Raw genomic sequence first — 16,832 nt, 5'->3', positions numbered from 1 at the left:
GAGATGTTCGGCAGCTTTCCAGAAATCCATATGCCGCGCATGCACAATTCTGGTTAGGAATGTCTATTACTCGATAGGGAACATTTCTTGCCAGAACACCAGCCAGGAGTAAGAGCCAGCAGCGAGAGCCATGGTTAGCAGCAGGGGGTGGGGCACACACGTAATGGTGTCTAAGCAACTAGGGCGGGGCGCACATGTGACAGTGTCCAGGCAACCATGGGCGGGGCGCATACACAATGTCAATATCCCAGGTAAATTAGAAAAATGGGGTTCCCTCGCGCTATCAAAGTGAAAAATATCTGAATGTGGTATGTTGGTTAGATTGCTGCTAGACCTAAAGTGTATACCATGCACTTGAACAAAAATAAATAAAAAAGGTTATCAGCACAAACTATATACCAAATATTACTACAAAGTGGAAAATCTTTGATATGTATTCTACCTCATAGATAAAGTGCAATCAATCAATAATTCAAATTCGAATGCAAATTGCTGCTGCGCATGGAACTATTTAGCAGAGGTGCAAAACTGTGTGCAAACTACGCAAACAAATTATTTTCAAAAAATGCACAACACATTGCCATAAATTCATAAAGTGAATAAAATAGCTGCTGCTGTGCAGATAATTAAGACAAACAATTAATATAGTGCAAAATCGTGCAAATCATCATCAGGTGCTAAATATTAAATAATAATTGAATGAACACTAAATAGTGCAAAATGGTGCAAGATTATCATAAAGTGCTGAGTATCACATGATCCTTTTCTTTCATTTGCCGTGGATGAATGGGCAAACTAACCAACTGCGAGCCATAGAGTAAGGTGACCAGATTTTCAAAATGAAATCATTTTATTTTCTAATAGTAATGACAGCAATCAGCGACTCATAGCGGGACTGTGATATTGCGGTGGACAAATTGGATACTAAGTGACACGTTTGATACTTTATGGAAACCAGTGACATTAATATGGTGATCAGTGCTAAAAATATGTACTGTCACTGTACTAAGGACACTGCCTGGGAAGGGTATAACATCTAGGGCAATCAATGGGTTAAATGTGTGCCTAACAAGTGTTTTCTCACTGTGGGGGGGGGGGTGCTTTTACTAAGAGAAGACATAGATCCCTTTACCTGCTTCGCAGGAACACAGGATCAATGTCTTCTACACTGACAGACTGGCGAACTGCCTTTTTTACCTGGGAAGACTACTACCGCCGGATACGCTGATTGGCTCTGATACCCAGAAATGCAAGATCACGTATATAAGTGATCCTGTGCAGCGAGACCGCCCTGTAACAGTAAATCTGCTATCAGGCGATCGGAAACTGGTTAAGATCAACAGCATTATGATAACTTACAGGCAGGGGGCACTCTATCATGGCTCTGTCACAGTGTGTCACATACCATGGCTGCTAGGTGCTGATTTTGTTAACTTCTGACCAATAAGTGCCCCCCCCCGCTGCCTGTGAGTTCTGATACCATCCATTATGAGACAGAGACAGACACAGTGCAATGTAGTCTATTCACAGACACCCTCAAAGCACACCCGTGTTGAAGCCCTGAAGGCACTGACAGCCCCACGATCGGATCTACTTCTACTCTATTCCTGCTGCTGGACATCATCAGCTGAGCTCAGCTGCCTCTCTCTGCCCGTTGCCTCCGCTGGCCTCACAGCCTCTCAGGTCTTACTCTCCGGGCCCCGGCTACTACTGGGTGAGAGTGGAGGAAAATGACTTTCCCAGGGAGGGCAGGAAGGCAGGCGGCTGGCCGGGATTTGAGCCAAAGCAGAAGAATATGTGAGCGGAGCTGAATGGGCATGTGCCCTAAACTGAAGAAATAGTCCATCCGTTCTGACCAGCACATCATCATCAGAAAGGGGCACAGATAACGGAACCCCCCCAAGCTAGTAGGAACGGGGGGTGTAATTCAGATTTTTTTTTTATTCTGCACTGACTGTCTTTGAAAATTGCCCCAGCTCCTGTTGATGTCAAATAGAGGGACAAAATCGGGGACAGAATTGGTCCGGGGACAGTGTCCTCAATCTGGGGAAATCTGGTCACCCTAGCATAGAGAGCACTGAGTGGAGCACAGGAAGAGTACACCGTTGTTTTTCACCTGAAGAGTTTGCCTGTCACATTGCTGAACACCAGCACTTTTTGCACTAATTTACACGTTTACTCTTTATGGATGGACTTTTAGGGGTATCACTACTCAATATAATTAGGACTGTATTTGTACACCGACACACTTAAAAATGTACACAAAGGGGGGCGTGGCCAGCGCATGAGCTGAATGGAAGCTCTGTGAGAGAGCTCTGTGACACGAACTGGCATATTAGTGACAATTCACAGCGAATATCGGTAAAAAAGATACGAACAGACGACGGAAGAGTTCCTGAATCCGAAGGTGATGTCAATAAAGCGGAAAGACGAACGGAAAATTAAAAAACTAACGACATTCTCCTCTCAGTCAGCGGGAGGGAGAAAAAAAGATGGCACAGATCCTCTCACAGCTGCTGTACCAGCAACAGCCTCCTCAGGGAGAGCGCAATACACTGACAGGCCTGATGCTGCTCTAGAAGAATCACCTCAGAAAACACATCTGGAATCTCCTCATGAGGAAGATTACCTCAGCCCTACATGTCGCAGCCCGGCTAAAACTCGTATCAAACTGGATTTCACAGGCCAGGAGGTAAGCTATAAAATACCTCATATTAGTCAAGATAACACAGTCATAACTCCTATAGCTTCACCTATAGCCGCATTCCCCACTAATAACCAGCCTATTCTGGACACCCAATTAAAAGAAATGCTATTAACTTTACATACTTCACTTCATACGGATATTTTATGACTCACAAATCAATTCTCCAAAGCAGTGAACTCCTTAGGTGAAAGAGTACACACTATTGAGAACTCTATGGGAGACATGACTAATACTATCAATGATTTAATAGATGCTCATGAAGAAAATAAAGCTGAAAAAGATGGCTTAAATTTAAAATCGCAGATTTAGAAGACCGCTCAAGGAAGAACAATCTCAAAATCAGGGGTATCCCTGAAAATATACAGCAGTCTGATCTTAAAAAATATGCCACTGATTTATTCTCCAACTTCCTCCCAGCTATACCAGCCTTAGAGCTCACAATTGATCGTATCCATCGGATTCCGAAACCGTAATTTCTCCCTCCACAGATACCACATGATGTACTACTTAGAGTACACTTCTACCATGTTAAAGAACAAATCCTATATAAAGTGCGACATCTAGGACAACTTCCACAACCATATAATACAATCCAGATTTATGCTGACTTGTCTAAACATACTCTAGATATGAGAAGACAACTTTCCACGATTACAAAAGCTCTGCGTAATCATAAAATTGAATACCATTGGAAACACCCATCTAAACTACTGATACAGAAGAACGACACCTACCATACAATCACTTCTGTGGAACAAGGCATTAAGTTACTTCACGCATGGGGTATTATTGTCAAGATATGAAGACATATGTAACACATATCAGTATATAATCCAGAGTTCCCCCTCAATATAAGATTGTATTTCTTTGTAAAATGTTTTTCCTTCTTTTGATATCCTCATTATTGCAACACATCTTGTTTTTCACTTTTCATATTGCTAAACACAAATGTTCTGCCAAGTAACATGATAAAGCATATTATTCCCAGAAACCCTTCTTAATTAATATCTAAATTGCCAAAATGTCAGAATGACCTTTAAATTTGTTATTGTGTTAGCGCCAAAATGACCATTTGAAATATGAAATAGATTATCCTGGAATGTATTGCGTAGTTTCTATTCTGGTTGTTTGCCAGTCATAAACTGTAATGTTACAATCTCTCATAAAAGCGCTGTTAAGACTGTATTCGTGATCACTCTGCCGTTGGAAAGGAAGTGATCCTCTGTATGGAGATTTTCTGAGTAAATATACATTCAGACCGAATGCAAACTTCATAGATGTCCCTTATTTCAAGGCCGTACATAACATTTGGTGACCCTCGGACGTTCTTCTTATCTGCTGCCCCACCATCGGCTCTCAACCCGCAACAGGAGGGACAACAAAGAGGCCTCAGGTGAGAAATTTTTTATTTCTCATTATTATAAAGTACTGTCTTTCTGTGCGGTTTTGAGGAGCCGGGTGGGGCTTGTGGAATACAGAAGGTAACACGTTCCTTTTTGATTTCAATGCATTCTGTCTATGTATGATTACTGAGAAAAATAATGGTACCAATTATAGCTGATGCATGCAAAAGTACGTACTTCTTACTCTCAGAAATGACAATGTATATAGTTGTGTTATTAAGGGATGTGTAAAATGCAGGTACCACAATTTCTATGAGTGAATAGAAGGTGGTGAATGTTGAATTTTTTGTGTGATTTTTTGAGAAACATTTGTGGTCCTAAGGCGAATAGGTTTGCCTTCAGCGGATAGCCACAAATGGGTGAATGACCTGCTGTATGTTCTCTGGAATAGGGAGTTCAGACAGACTAGCCTATTACCACTCAGAAAGGAGACGTCCTTCTGAGAGTAGAACGAAGTGAGATATCTCAATATATGTACTGGGCTGCTGGTACACAGCCGTAAGAAGTAAAAAGTAGAGCTCTCAGTCCCAGAGCTCTGAACTGTTGTCATTTCTGAAAAGAGTAACAGGAAAAACATAAAATATAAAGAAAATGGGAAATTTGCTTGAGAAAAATATATTACCGGTAATGAATACTTTTGGGTTAACAAAAGAAAGGGCAAAGAAATTATTAAAAATAGCAAAGAAAACAGGGTTAAGTGTAGCAAAGTTGCATCCAAGCGCTCCTATCATCAAGATGATGGTAAGTGGAGAGCCGGATGCTTTAAAGCATCATGTAAAATGGTGTAAAATTACAAAAAAAGAATACAAAGAGGACCCATCGAAATGGTGGCCTCCACAAGGTGCACTTGACACCACAACAATTGATGCGTTATTTAATTTACTCTTCAAAATGTCTGATTGTGGGGGGATTGAATGTTTGGCTGCTTGGGAAGAAGAGTCCCGAAATAATTTAAAACCACCCCCTTATAAGATGTGTACTGAAAAAAACTGCTCTGCATCTGGAAGATGAAGAGGAACTTCCCAATGCTTGGGCATCTCCGTATCAGTTTGCAAAAAGGGATTTAGCAGTAGCATCTAGAGCAGCGTCTGCCCCTATAGTTGAAATTGATCATATGGGGCAAAGTGAAGAAGACATGGGAAAATAGAGGGCTCCCAGCATCCAGGCTACCCCTCAGCAGCAGCAAGCTGTTTCCAGCTTCTCACAGGAGGGAAGGAGTAGAAGGCTAGAGGGAGCCCAAGGGACTTCACAGCGAAGGAGTAGTTTGGGATCTTCATTAGATAGAAGTGAGGGGGTAATATTTGATAAAGATGGACAAATTTGGCAGTACACTCCATCAAGGCCAAATGCTTCAGCAAAATTCACAAAGGTAGATCAATCACATAGCCCCCTAAGACAGATAAGTCAAAAATATAGCCCAGTAACTACAAGGCAAAAGGCAACAAAACAGAAAACTCTGGGGATACTGAATACTCCAGAAAGAAAAAGAGAGACAAGAGAGTTGCTTAGGTCTCTATTAAAAGAAAAGCCACTAGAGCAGATGCCCCTAAGGGAAGTAGCCCTGCCAGGAAGGGTAGTGGGAGATCAATATGTAGCTAATATGGCTCAAGTTTATGTCCCATGGAAGCCTAGTGAAATAAGAGCTATTGTGGCAGAATTGCCCAATATGGAAAAATGTCCTAAGAAATGGTATAGGAAAATGATGTGGATGGAAAGGACTCAGCAAGCCACATATACAGATATGTGGATCTTGATTGACCATGTGGTGCCTGAAAAGTATGTGGATGTATGGAACGTATTTGCAAAGAATAAGGGTGCTTGTGAACAATAAAATGTTAGAGAGAAGTAAGTGATGAGTTAGCAAATGGGTTAATCTCTCCCTATCGGTGTGCACGGGACAGCTAGCAAATTGCAGCTGTGCTTAGGATTTCCTGAAAGGGAGGGGTCAACAGGCTCTGTGTCAGTGAGGGAGCAGTGCGGCAGATGCCTGCTGTTACCGTTTCTGACTCGGCAATAAGAATTTAAGAAGAATTAAAAGAAAGTGTAAAGACATGGTCTGGTTAACAGTTTCATGGGAGGATTGTTATAGGAAGTTAAAGAATGGAAAAAGAAGCCAGTGCTAGAATTAATGAATAGTGGATCTTAAAGAATCTAAGAGATTAATAAGGATAGCGATAAAAATAGTAAATGTATGTGAAAGTAGCCTTATACACTATAGAAAACAGCACTGCATATGGAAAGTATTGAAGTGCAGGTTGTAGCTCTTCAAATTAAACGAGAAAGACAAAAAAGACTTTGTTAAATATATGTGATGCCAATTTTCCTACTTTGAATCAGCAAGTATTTTCTTGGTTAAGATAAGTAATGATGTAATTACTGCCAACATCACTGAACCTCTATGGGTAAGAGGTGGTGTATCGCCATACTCCCCTAGCAGTCTGCTAGACAGAGAAAATATAATAGTAACTATAGTTTTAATGCCTGAAGGGATGGGAGTAAAACATACTTGAAGCAAAGGGAGATGTTAAATTTGCTCCTTATGCCAGAACTTTATTAACCCTAAACAGGAGGGATTATAAGAAGCCCACAAGGGGCTTATGAATCCAGCAGTCTGGATTACTGGAAATTCTCACCAGACTATATGAAAGTGGCCACGGTGAAAAGTCATGGGGATTTAGCCCTGTCAGTACCAAGAATTGAAGCTACCCGGTGATTAAGAATAGATAATAAATAAATAAAAAATGAAAATTTTACTGGATGAAGGAGACTCAATCCTCCACTAGTATTAGGTATTTTACAAGTATTATTAAAGCGACATACAAAGGGTAGTTATAAGTTTATCGAGGACAAATTAACCCCAGCAGTGAAGAAAGAAATTAAAGAAATTTTACTGACAACCCCAAATCTTGGGCTACCTGACTATAGTAAACCTCACTACCTATTTTGTGTAACAAGCCAATGAATATGCTAAAGGAGCAATCTACAAATAGCCATCCAGTGTCATGCCTATGTTGTTTCTGACTGATTTACCTGTTGATTTACACATTTTGTCTGCCTTACAGGAAAACTCACCTCACAGACCATCCTGGTGCTCCAAAGGGGCTGTTTGTGATGAGGATGGCCTGTGGACTATGAAGGGAAAAATGGTTGCTCCTCCAACTCTGTTTCCTTATTTGTTTGCTTTGAGCCATGGGCTTTGCCATGTCTCAACAGGAGGGATGTGTTGGGTGGTAACTCACATCAAACTTCGTAGATGTCCCTTATTTCAAGGCCGTACATAACATTATCCCCGAACCAACTCCACCTATCGGAGCTAAGAAGAATCCGGAGAAACTTACGCCACAATGGCATTAGCTTTCATTGACTAGATCCGGTCAAAATACAATCCTATCTATAGGAAGCCGATCTATCAGCTTGCCCGCCATGCCGTGCGATACTAAATCTTTGGAACAGCTGACCTTTGAACTAATTCTCCATTCTAATGTCGCAGTATACATTGAAATGTTTACCACTGCAAGTTAAGTTTAATGTTTGGTTATATTTTTGTTTGTGCTTTTACTTTTATTTTTTGCTTCACAGTATCCTATACACAACTCATAGCATTCAAAGGGACAGGTATGTTGTGAACCTACAAAATTTGAATCAAAACTTTTCAGTCACTAAATTTTTGGACATTCATAGTCATTTCAGACTACAGATTGTTCACATGGAAGTAGAATTTAAAACTATCATCAGGCTAGCATGTACTTACTTTTTCCATCTTATTAATATCCTTTTATGAGTATAAAGTTAATATCTTTAAATACTAATGGTCTTAACCATCCAGCAAAAAGAGCGTCGATGTGGCAAATGGCTAATACCCAGCGATGTCAAATATTGTGTATACAAGAAACCCATTTCAAAACAGGCACTATTCCCACTTGCACCCATAAGAACTTTCCTCACATATTTACAGCATCAGGCCAACAGAAAAAAGAGGAGTACTTATTGCCATACATCATTCAGTTAATTTTCAATTGCATGAATCTATTGTAGTGTTATATTCTTAATATCTAAATTTTAATTGGCTTTATTATACTTTATTCAGGATAATAATATTCCCATCATACTGTGTGAATGCAAAACCTTGAATCAATTAATTCTGTGTTGTGGCTTGCATAGCTGGAAAAGTAAATATTTAAAACCTGTCAGGATTTTGATGAATATTGTATATTTTATATATACTTTCAAGGGCTATGTAAAGTGATATTGTTTATGTAAACTTATCTAGTTCATTATATATATGTTTTTAGAAAGTCATTTTATGTGTAAGTGAGAAGGCTTATGTAAGTTGAGACAATGTTTTTCTAGACTCTAAGTCTAAAATATTCCTTCTCCCTCACATCCTGTCATTAGACTGTGGAGTTGTGATTTAAGTGTTAACACATGTCAGCTCTGTTATAACTACCACCCTTAGCCCCCACCTCTGTGGAGGAGGAGTTATCTTTCGGGCGGGAGATTAGAGCCTGGTTAATATAATGAGAAGTGCTGGGAGCAAGGGGGGCGCTTGAATTTTACACACAGAAGGACACATGTCTTGCACACAGGCTGCCAGCATACAAAGGGCTATTCTGCCATTTTAGGTTTGAAATAACCTTATATCTTCTGTAAGAACCTTTTTTAAGATACAAATGATTAACATTGTACTATTTTTGTAAGCATCCTTTTGTATTTAAATGTGTACAAATAAATACACATTTTTGAATTACGCTGACTCAGATCTAATTAAGGAAATTCGTCTCACAAGAATTGATTGATTTCAACATATACTTAAGACTTTGAAATATCGTAATTATTTCATATTTCATATATTACAATTGGCGAATTCCAGCCAGTTCAATCATAAGTCGGAAGTTTTTTTTTCTAAACTTCATCCTTTGATCAGAGGGGAATGAATTGATGAACAGAGATTAAACTTCGCAAAGATTGAAAAAGAACCTAGAAGAAAAATCGATCGATTGATTGTGAAAGACCGGAGAATTTCCAGCGGAAAAAAACTGACGAGTTTTTTATTTGGTGAGTAGAAACGTAATATGGAATTTGTAGATGTTTTAGCTGATGAAAGTACATTAGAATTTAAAGGTTTATCTAAACAGGTCTCTGATGCTGTTTTATGGAAATTAATGTATGATCAATGCTTTCAGGCAAATGCTGACATTGAGAAGGATAGATTCTCATTAGTTAAAACAAAGAAAAAAGTACGTAATATAATGAAACTTGTTAAAAGTTATAATGATATGGTGTTTGATATGCCAGGAAAACAAAGTCAAAGTGTAACTGAAAATGTACTTTTTGAATCTAGTTGTTCAAGTTGTGAGACTTTTTGTACATATATTGAAAATTTAGAGAATGAAATAGAAATTGCAGCAAAGCAAGAGAAGAAATATACTGAACAATTATTGATTGGAAAAATTGAATTGGAACATAGAATTGATGCATTATTGCAATCTCTGAAAGAAAATGAAAATCAAATAGGTTTTTTGGAAAGCTGTGTGCATGGAAATGTTTTAAATTTGTTTAAGACCCAGTTATTACAAGCTGAGATTCCTGCACATGTTCAGTGCTCAAGGATGGAGGATGATGAACATATGACGAAGGCAGCCGTCAACATCATATCCTGTAATGAGTCAAATGTTAATATTTCCTCAGACAATGAGAGTGGGAAGTCAGTTGACTTAAATAATACTGATAGTAAGCAGAAATGTAGATTTTCATCGCCATATGCTCAGAGGAAAGTCTATAAAAAGTTGAATAATAATAATACACAAAAGAGGTTGTATTATCCGAAAATTTTGCCCAGGCGTCAAGAAGTTTATTCTGTACGTTGGCACAGTAATCTGAGGTATAGAGGTCATAATAAGCAAATTCATTTTTCTTCTAAGAACCAAAGACAAAGATTGCAAACTGAAAATAGTCCATTAAGACAGGAAAGGTTTAATTATGTAGCATATAACACTCTGAAAACAATCAGCAGTCCTTAAATTAACTGCAGATATGGTAAGAATTTTTTGGTTTTGACGTTTGGAATATTATTGAGGACTTTGATATAATTTTAATATTTTCAAGGATAATCTATTGGATTATTATTTTTTATCAATGTGTCATTGTCATGAGTATTAAGTTTTATTTTTGTTTTGTTCAAGCTGAACATTGAAAGAGTTGTATTCAGTCAGCATGGTACTCAGAGAGACAGAGATGATGAGATACATGCCATAGGCGGAGCTAAAGCTTCAGAATAGACAGGAAATGTTATCAGGATTTAGGAAAAAAGGTTCTGAGTCACCTCCAACATTAAAATATGTGACTTCACTTTTAATAGATGAAAGTGGAAGGCCATGGTTACATAGTTTATTAAATGGTAAGAATACTAAATGGTTAATAGATTTAGGATCTGAACTCAGTTTAACTAAAAACAAATTATCTGTGAATATTGATTTTCCAAAATGTAATTTAATTGATTTCAATGGAAAAGAAAATACAGTTGCAGTTAAAGTTTCTGATGTGACTCTCGTAATTCCCGGAATTTTAAAAACAAATATAGACATATGGTGTTGCCAAAATACAGAGAATATTTTAGGCATGGATGTGATTAGTAAATTAGATTGGATTATTGATTTAAGTAATTCTACTATATGGAAAGATTCATCTAGGCCCAAATCTATGTTAATAGATTCCTCAAAGTACAGTAACGTTGGAAGTATTTGTACAGCAGTCGCTGACATGTCTTCAGATTTTAATTGGCCACACACAGGAACCAATCTCGAATTGGAACAATCAGTTAGAGCACATAAAAGTCTTTGGAGTCAGACCAAAATGGATACAGGTTTGTTTAAAGATATTGAGATAGTATTGACAAGGAAGAGAAGTAAGGTTCACTAGTGATTTATAGTGATAGTTCATATGTTGTACGTTATCTATGTAGAGGTTTTGTGGATTCATCCAATAAGACTCTTGTGCAGAAAGAGACATTAGAAGTAGTTTTTGACCTTGCAGAGAGTAATCCTCTTGCATATGCTATTGTAAAAATTCCAGCAAATAAAAAGATGATAGTGAGTTATCTGTAGGTAATAGAACAGCAGATTTATTGGCAAAGGAAGCAGCTTTTGCATGGAGAGTTAGTAGTCCAACCTGATATGGTATAAATTAATGCTGTGAAGAAAGTGGACACACATATTCCTTTAATTTCAGAGGAAAAAAAGGTTATAACGCTTTTTTCAGTCCTCATAGGTTGCCACGAAGTTATTATTTGGGTCATTAGACCATAAGTTTGTGTCATGACGAAAAAGGATTATTGTGTATTTATAGTTCACAGCACCTACAGGTGGGATTCACTAATGATGATGTTTTAACTATTGTTTAGAGGTTGAATAATCATGTTTTTCTAGTTTGGGATATATCAGCAAACTTCAGTTGTGACAGAGGATGTGTAATATCAGGGAATAGAACAGAGATTTCATGTACGATAACATTCACAGTTTGTAGGTATTATTGTGAGGATGTATCGGATAATTAAATCTAGGATTGATAAAAAGGTGTTGGACAAAGGAAATATTTGGGTTGATGTTGTTCCAGTTATTTTTAATGGATGTAAGAAGCACAATTTCTGCTCCTTTTGAGTTTAAAAGAAAAAGTAAAATGGCGTCTGTGTTGCCTCGTGGAGTCATAATTGGTTGAAGAAAGGTATACAAAATGGTTCCTCCTCATATTTCTAAGTTTGAAAAAGAAAGTTAATTCATGATAAAAAGTGTCTTTGTTAGTTAAAAATATAAGTTTTTATATTACAATGTTTCTTGATTAAGAGATTAAGAAATAATTTGTATATATATTGATAAGGTAAAAAGGTTTGTGTATGTTTAAAATGATTTTTTACAAAGGGTTATTCATAGCAACGCTTAGGAATTTAGAATGAGACACCCATTGTTTTAGAAAGGTGGGAGGGAAAATACTCATTCTGTGGAACAATATAGCCCAGCGGAACTTTTAAGCTAGTCTTAAAAAGGAAAAAGGTGGGAGTTGGTGTTTAGGAGTAGAATTTTGTAACAGGAGAGGAGACACAGTCAATTACTGGAGGACACACATTCCAGGGAGATTTTTTCTCCAGCACACACAAGACATATATATATCATGAAGGATTGTTATTAAATCCAAGCACATATCGGATTTAATCTTCAGAATAATATATTTTACAATTGATATTGTTTTTTGTAACATTTTGTTATTTTGTTGTTAAACCAAAATTATCTTTTATATAAGATAAGCGGTCTATTAAGTAGACCAGGAACAGAAAGGTTTATTTAAGATAAAATTAGATATTGTTGACACAAGTCTAAGACAGAAAAGATAAAGGATGATTAAAGAATTGTTACATGTGAGGTCACACCCAGAAGATGGTTGAATGCACGTCACAGAGTTTCAGGAGTTGAAACATGGAAAAGTAATTGGGAAAGTCCATGGACATTTTGGGATGTTCAAGGGGTACAAATACTTTCTCAGTTCAGTGAAACAAGTATGTAGAAAGAAAAATGTGGGTATAACAAATTTTATATTCCAAGATAATGATGCTGCCTTTATTTTTTCAGGAATTAAAAATAAAAATCGAACCTGAAGAAAGTGCGTATTCCAAAAGAAAAAGATGTCAGCACAACAAATGAAAAGTTTGAAAGAGAGAAAGTGTATCATCACTACAGGATGCATCTTTTCCTTAGTGACAATTTTATTTGTGATAAGATATATCAAGAACTGCTCAAGTTATATAAAGACTAACAGGAATGAAGAATTACACAACAAAGATCATATGTTATTCAGAAATAAGAGAGATGTAGACATTGATATCAATGCAGATGAACTGAAAAATAAGAACATTGATATCATTACAAAGGACAAAAATGATAGAGTTATTGATATTAGTGCATATGATAAAAATCATAATTTTAGAGATGTTGATATTAATACAGCAGAAGATTTGTATGGATTTTTATGTATTGGTGATGGATATCGTTGTTGTTTACAATTGTATTTCATTCACAGCAATGATATTGACATCAAAGTTAAAATAGAATCCAAAACAAAGTTTGTTAAAATGCAGGGATCTTATAGACTAAATAACAAAACCGGAACTTTTGAGTGTAACATATTGTTGAGGAGTTTCTGGTCTATATTTTTAAAGGGTAATGAGTCAACAATTTGGTCTGGAGATGTTACTAATATTATGACAAGATCTGGGAAAATACTTTATTCCTTTGATCAATTTTATTATCTTTTTCAAAGTTTTGTAAAGATATTAAATCCAAAATATTTAAACATCATTGGAGATGAAAAAGGAGACGTTGTAAGAACATGGGATTTTAAAGTTATAAGAAAATTTACTGAAATAAGGGTCAAAATCGATATCTTTATAGTTGATAAGATTGTTCCAGAAATTAATATTTTCCCACAATCTTTGAAAATTATGGAAGATAAAGATAATTTGCATTTGATATGTGATACAAAGATATCTTTACCTCAAAATTCATTGTTGACTTGGAAAAGGAATGATGAGTTTTTGGGTAGTTTTCTTTATAGTTCAACTATCATAATTCATAAAGGAATTTTTGGTAATGTGAATTGGATTAATAATACATTTGTTTATCAACAAATGAGAGTATCTTTGAATGATACTGGCATATATGAATGTTGCATATCAATAGAAAATTATCCGGTGAAATGTGCAAAGGCAAGTGTTGTTGTTATGTCTCCAAGGAAAACTCCATGTGTCAATAAGAATAGTTTCTCTGCAAGCCCTTTTCAGATTAACCATTTCCAATCCAGAACTCTTTTGAGAGAGGGAAAGTTTGTCATTGTTTTGTGGAACTTTAATGTTTCAGAATGGAAAATTTCTACAAGGTTTCCACAATGTCAAGGACATCTGGTTAATATGGAATTGGGTATTGAGAGATCGTTTGGAATTAATAATAGAAATTATAACAGGAATAAGCGTGGTATTGTTGAAGGTATTTTAGGAGGGATTGGCACAATCGGGAGTATTACAAATAGTATGGATATTAATACTTTAAAGTCTGATCTAGAAACCACTGGTTTAGTGGGAAGTAATGGTATTAAAATACAAAGACATTTAAATCAGATTTTAGAAAATATGGTAATTAAAACTGCTAATATAATGGGTCCATCTATTTTACATCTTCAAAATATTACTCTTGATTTGATGAGAAGTGAACAACATTCTCATATAGCCAGAGCATGTTTAGAGATTCAAACGGAATATTCCACTAATTTTAAAATAATTGCGCAAGCATTTCAGAGTGGAATAACTCCTCTTGGCATTTTACAGTATTTGCCCAAAGAATATTTATATGCGATAAATCATACAGATTTATGGGTAAATAAATGGATAGGATGCAAGCAGGACATATGTTATAGTTCTTCTATGATTCCAATAGCCGGAAAAGAACAAATTTTGGTTCCAATCACTGTTTTGGGATTACCTGTCAGTAATACACAATTATTATACTATAAATTACAGTATACAGATTTTGTATTTAACAATGAAAATTCTGAATTAGAACAATTAGATTTGTCATCATGTTTACAATTCCAGTCTAAAATTATATGTTTACCTAATCAAGATAAAAGCATATTTCATTCTTGTTATCATAATCATACATTATGTTCAGCAAGAATTGAAAATAAAATTAATTCTGAATTAGTTACTCGTGTAGATAAAAAGAAGGTTTGTTTTCAAATTATGTCAGATACAGAAAGGGTTAAAACTTTTTTCTCTTCTTGTACAAATACAGAAAACCTAAATCAAGGGTTGTATTGTATAGAAGGAGATATTGTTGCAATAAGTATTAATGGGTTGAGAACAAATTTAACAAATATGTTTATGAAAAATATTAGCGCTCTACCTACACAGTATAATATTTCCCAAATAGATGAATTTCCATGGGAAAAATGGGCAAATATAATTCAAAAGGATCAAGGTTTATTAATAGCTTTGGCTAAGGAATTGCAGAATGCAGAAATATTGTTTAAACATGAACAAGGTAATTTGCAAGAAATATCACATCAATGGTCAGAATTTTCAGGAAGTAATTGGTGGAAAAGATTTAGTAATAGTGTATCCATGTGGGGAAAAACTTCGATAACTTCAGCAGCAGGAAATATTTTATCACATCCTATTGTAATTATTTTTATTATTATCATGTTATTCCTTATATTCCAGTTATGTTTAATGTTTAGAATGAAAAAATTATATTATCGAATTATAAGTGATATTAAGAAAGGAGATGATTTGTTACAAAGTAAATTGAAGAGGAAAATGCGTTTTGAAGGTATGAATTCAGTTTTGCATGACAAAACATTTGGAATTATTGAATCAAAGTTTGTTTGAATGTGACATGAATGATGATGGATGAATTTTTAATCTGAAAAATATGATTAGTATTCATATTTCAGAGGGGAATGTTATATTCTTAATATCTAAATTTTAATTGGCTTTATTATACTTTATTCAGGATAATAATATTCCCATCATACTGTGTGAATGCAAAACCTTGAATCAATTAATTCTGTGTTGTGGCTTGCATAGCTGGAAAAGTAAATATTTAAAACCTGTCAGGATTTTGATGAATATTGTATATTTTATATATACTTTCAAGGGCTATGTAAAGTGATATTGTTTATGTAAACTTATCTAGTTCATTATATATATGTTTTTAGAAAGTCATTTTATGTGTAAGTGAGAAGGCTTATGTAAGTTGAGACAATGTTTTTCTAGACTCTAAGTCTAAAATATTCCTTCTCCCTCACATCCTGTCATTAGACTGTGGAGTTGTGATTTAAGTGTTAACACATGTCAGCTCTGTTATAACTACCACCCTTAGCCCCCACCTCTGTGGAGGAGGAGTTATCTTTCGGGCAGGAGATTAGAGCCTGGTTAATATAATGAGAAGTGCTGGGAGCAAGGGGGGCGCTTGAATTTTACACACAGAAGGACACATGTCTTGCACACAGGCTGCCAGCATACAAAGGGCTATTCTGCCATTTTAGGTTTGAAATAACCTTATATCTTCTATAAGAACCTTTTTTAAGATACAAATGATTAACATTGTACTATTTTTGTAAGCATCCTTTTGTATTTAAATGTGTACAAATAAATACACATTTTTGAATTACGCTGACTCAGATCTAATTAAGGAAATTCGTCTCACAAGAATTGATTGATTTCAACATATACTTAAGACTTTGAAATATCGTAATTATTTCATATTTCATATATTACATGTAGATACCAATGGACGATACCTCATATTAATATGTACCATTGATAATACACTTACTACATTGGTAAATGTGTATGCGCCTAATAAAAGGCAATCCCATTTTCTGAATGGCCTGATGAGAAAAATAGGTAAATGCCGAAAAGGTGCCTTAATAATTTGTGGAGACTTCAACACAATACATGAACAAGAACTAGACACTTCTAATCCCAAAACCAGAGCCAACTGTGCACTTAAATTTTTTTTTTGAATAAAAGCGATCTCTATGATGTATGGGGATGCCATCATCCTGGAGATTGTGAATACACATATCATTCCCTGGTACATAATACCTATACTCGTATTGATTATATTTTTACGGATAAGTGGTTATTGCAGCAGGTGAGGGAGTCTGACATTGCACCC

The 16,832-nt window shown here is 35.8% G+C and overlaps 1 protein-coding gene across 1 annotated transcript; it reads left to right on the top strand.

The window, feature by feature from the left end:
• Positions 1–8,229: 8,229 nt before the first annotated feature.
• Positions 8,230–16,407, top strand: LOC143985973 (uncharacterized). Its single transcript, XM_077484763.1, has 2 exons — positions 8,230–9,165; positions 12,729–16,407. Exon 2 carries the CDS (start codon positions 12,782–12,784, stop codon positions 15,536–15,538), a length of 2,757 nt encoding a protein of 918 aa, XP_077340889.1. The 5' UTR covers positions 8,230–9,165; positions 12,729–12,781; the 3' UTR covers positions 15,539–16,407.
• The last annotated feature ends 425 nt before the right edge of the window (positions 16,408–16,832 follow it).

This window comes from Lithobates pipiens, unplaced genomic scaffold, assembly GCF_037356315.1.
Source record: "Lithobates pipiens isolate NorthernLeopardFrog02 unplaced genomic scaffold, aLitPip1_a1.2 Scaffold_1, whole genome shotgun sequence".
Lineage (NCBI taxonomy): Eukaryota > Metazoa > Chordata > Amphibia > Anura > Ranidae > Lithobates > Lithobates pipiens.
This window is presented reverse-complemented; position numbering and strand designations above follow the sequence as displayed.

Coding starts and splice junctions, on each gene's coding strand:
- LOC143985973 (XM_077484763.1), top strand. CDS start 12,782: ATGTCAGCACAACAAATGAAAAGTTTGAAAGAGAGAAAGTGTATCATC.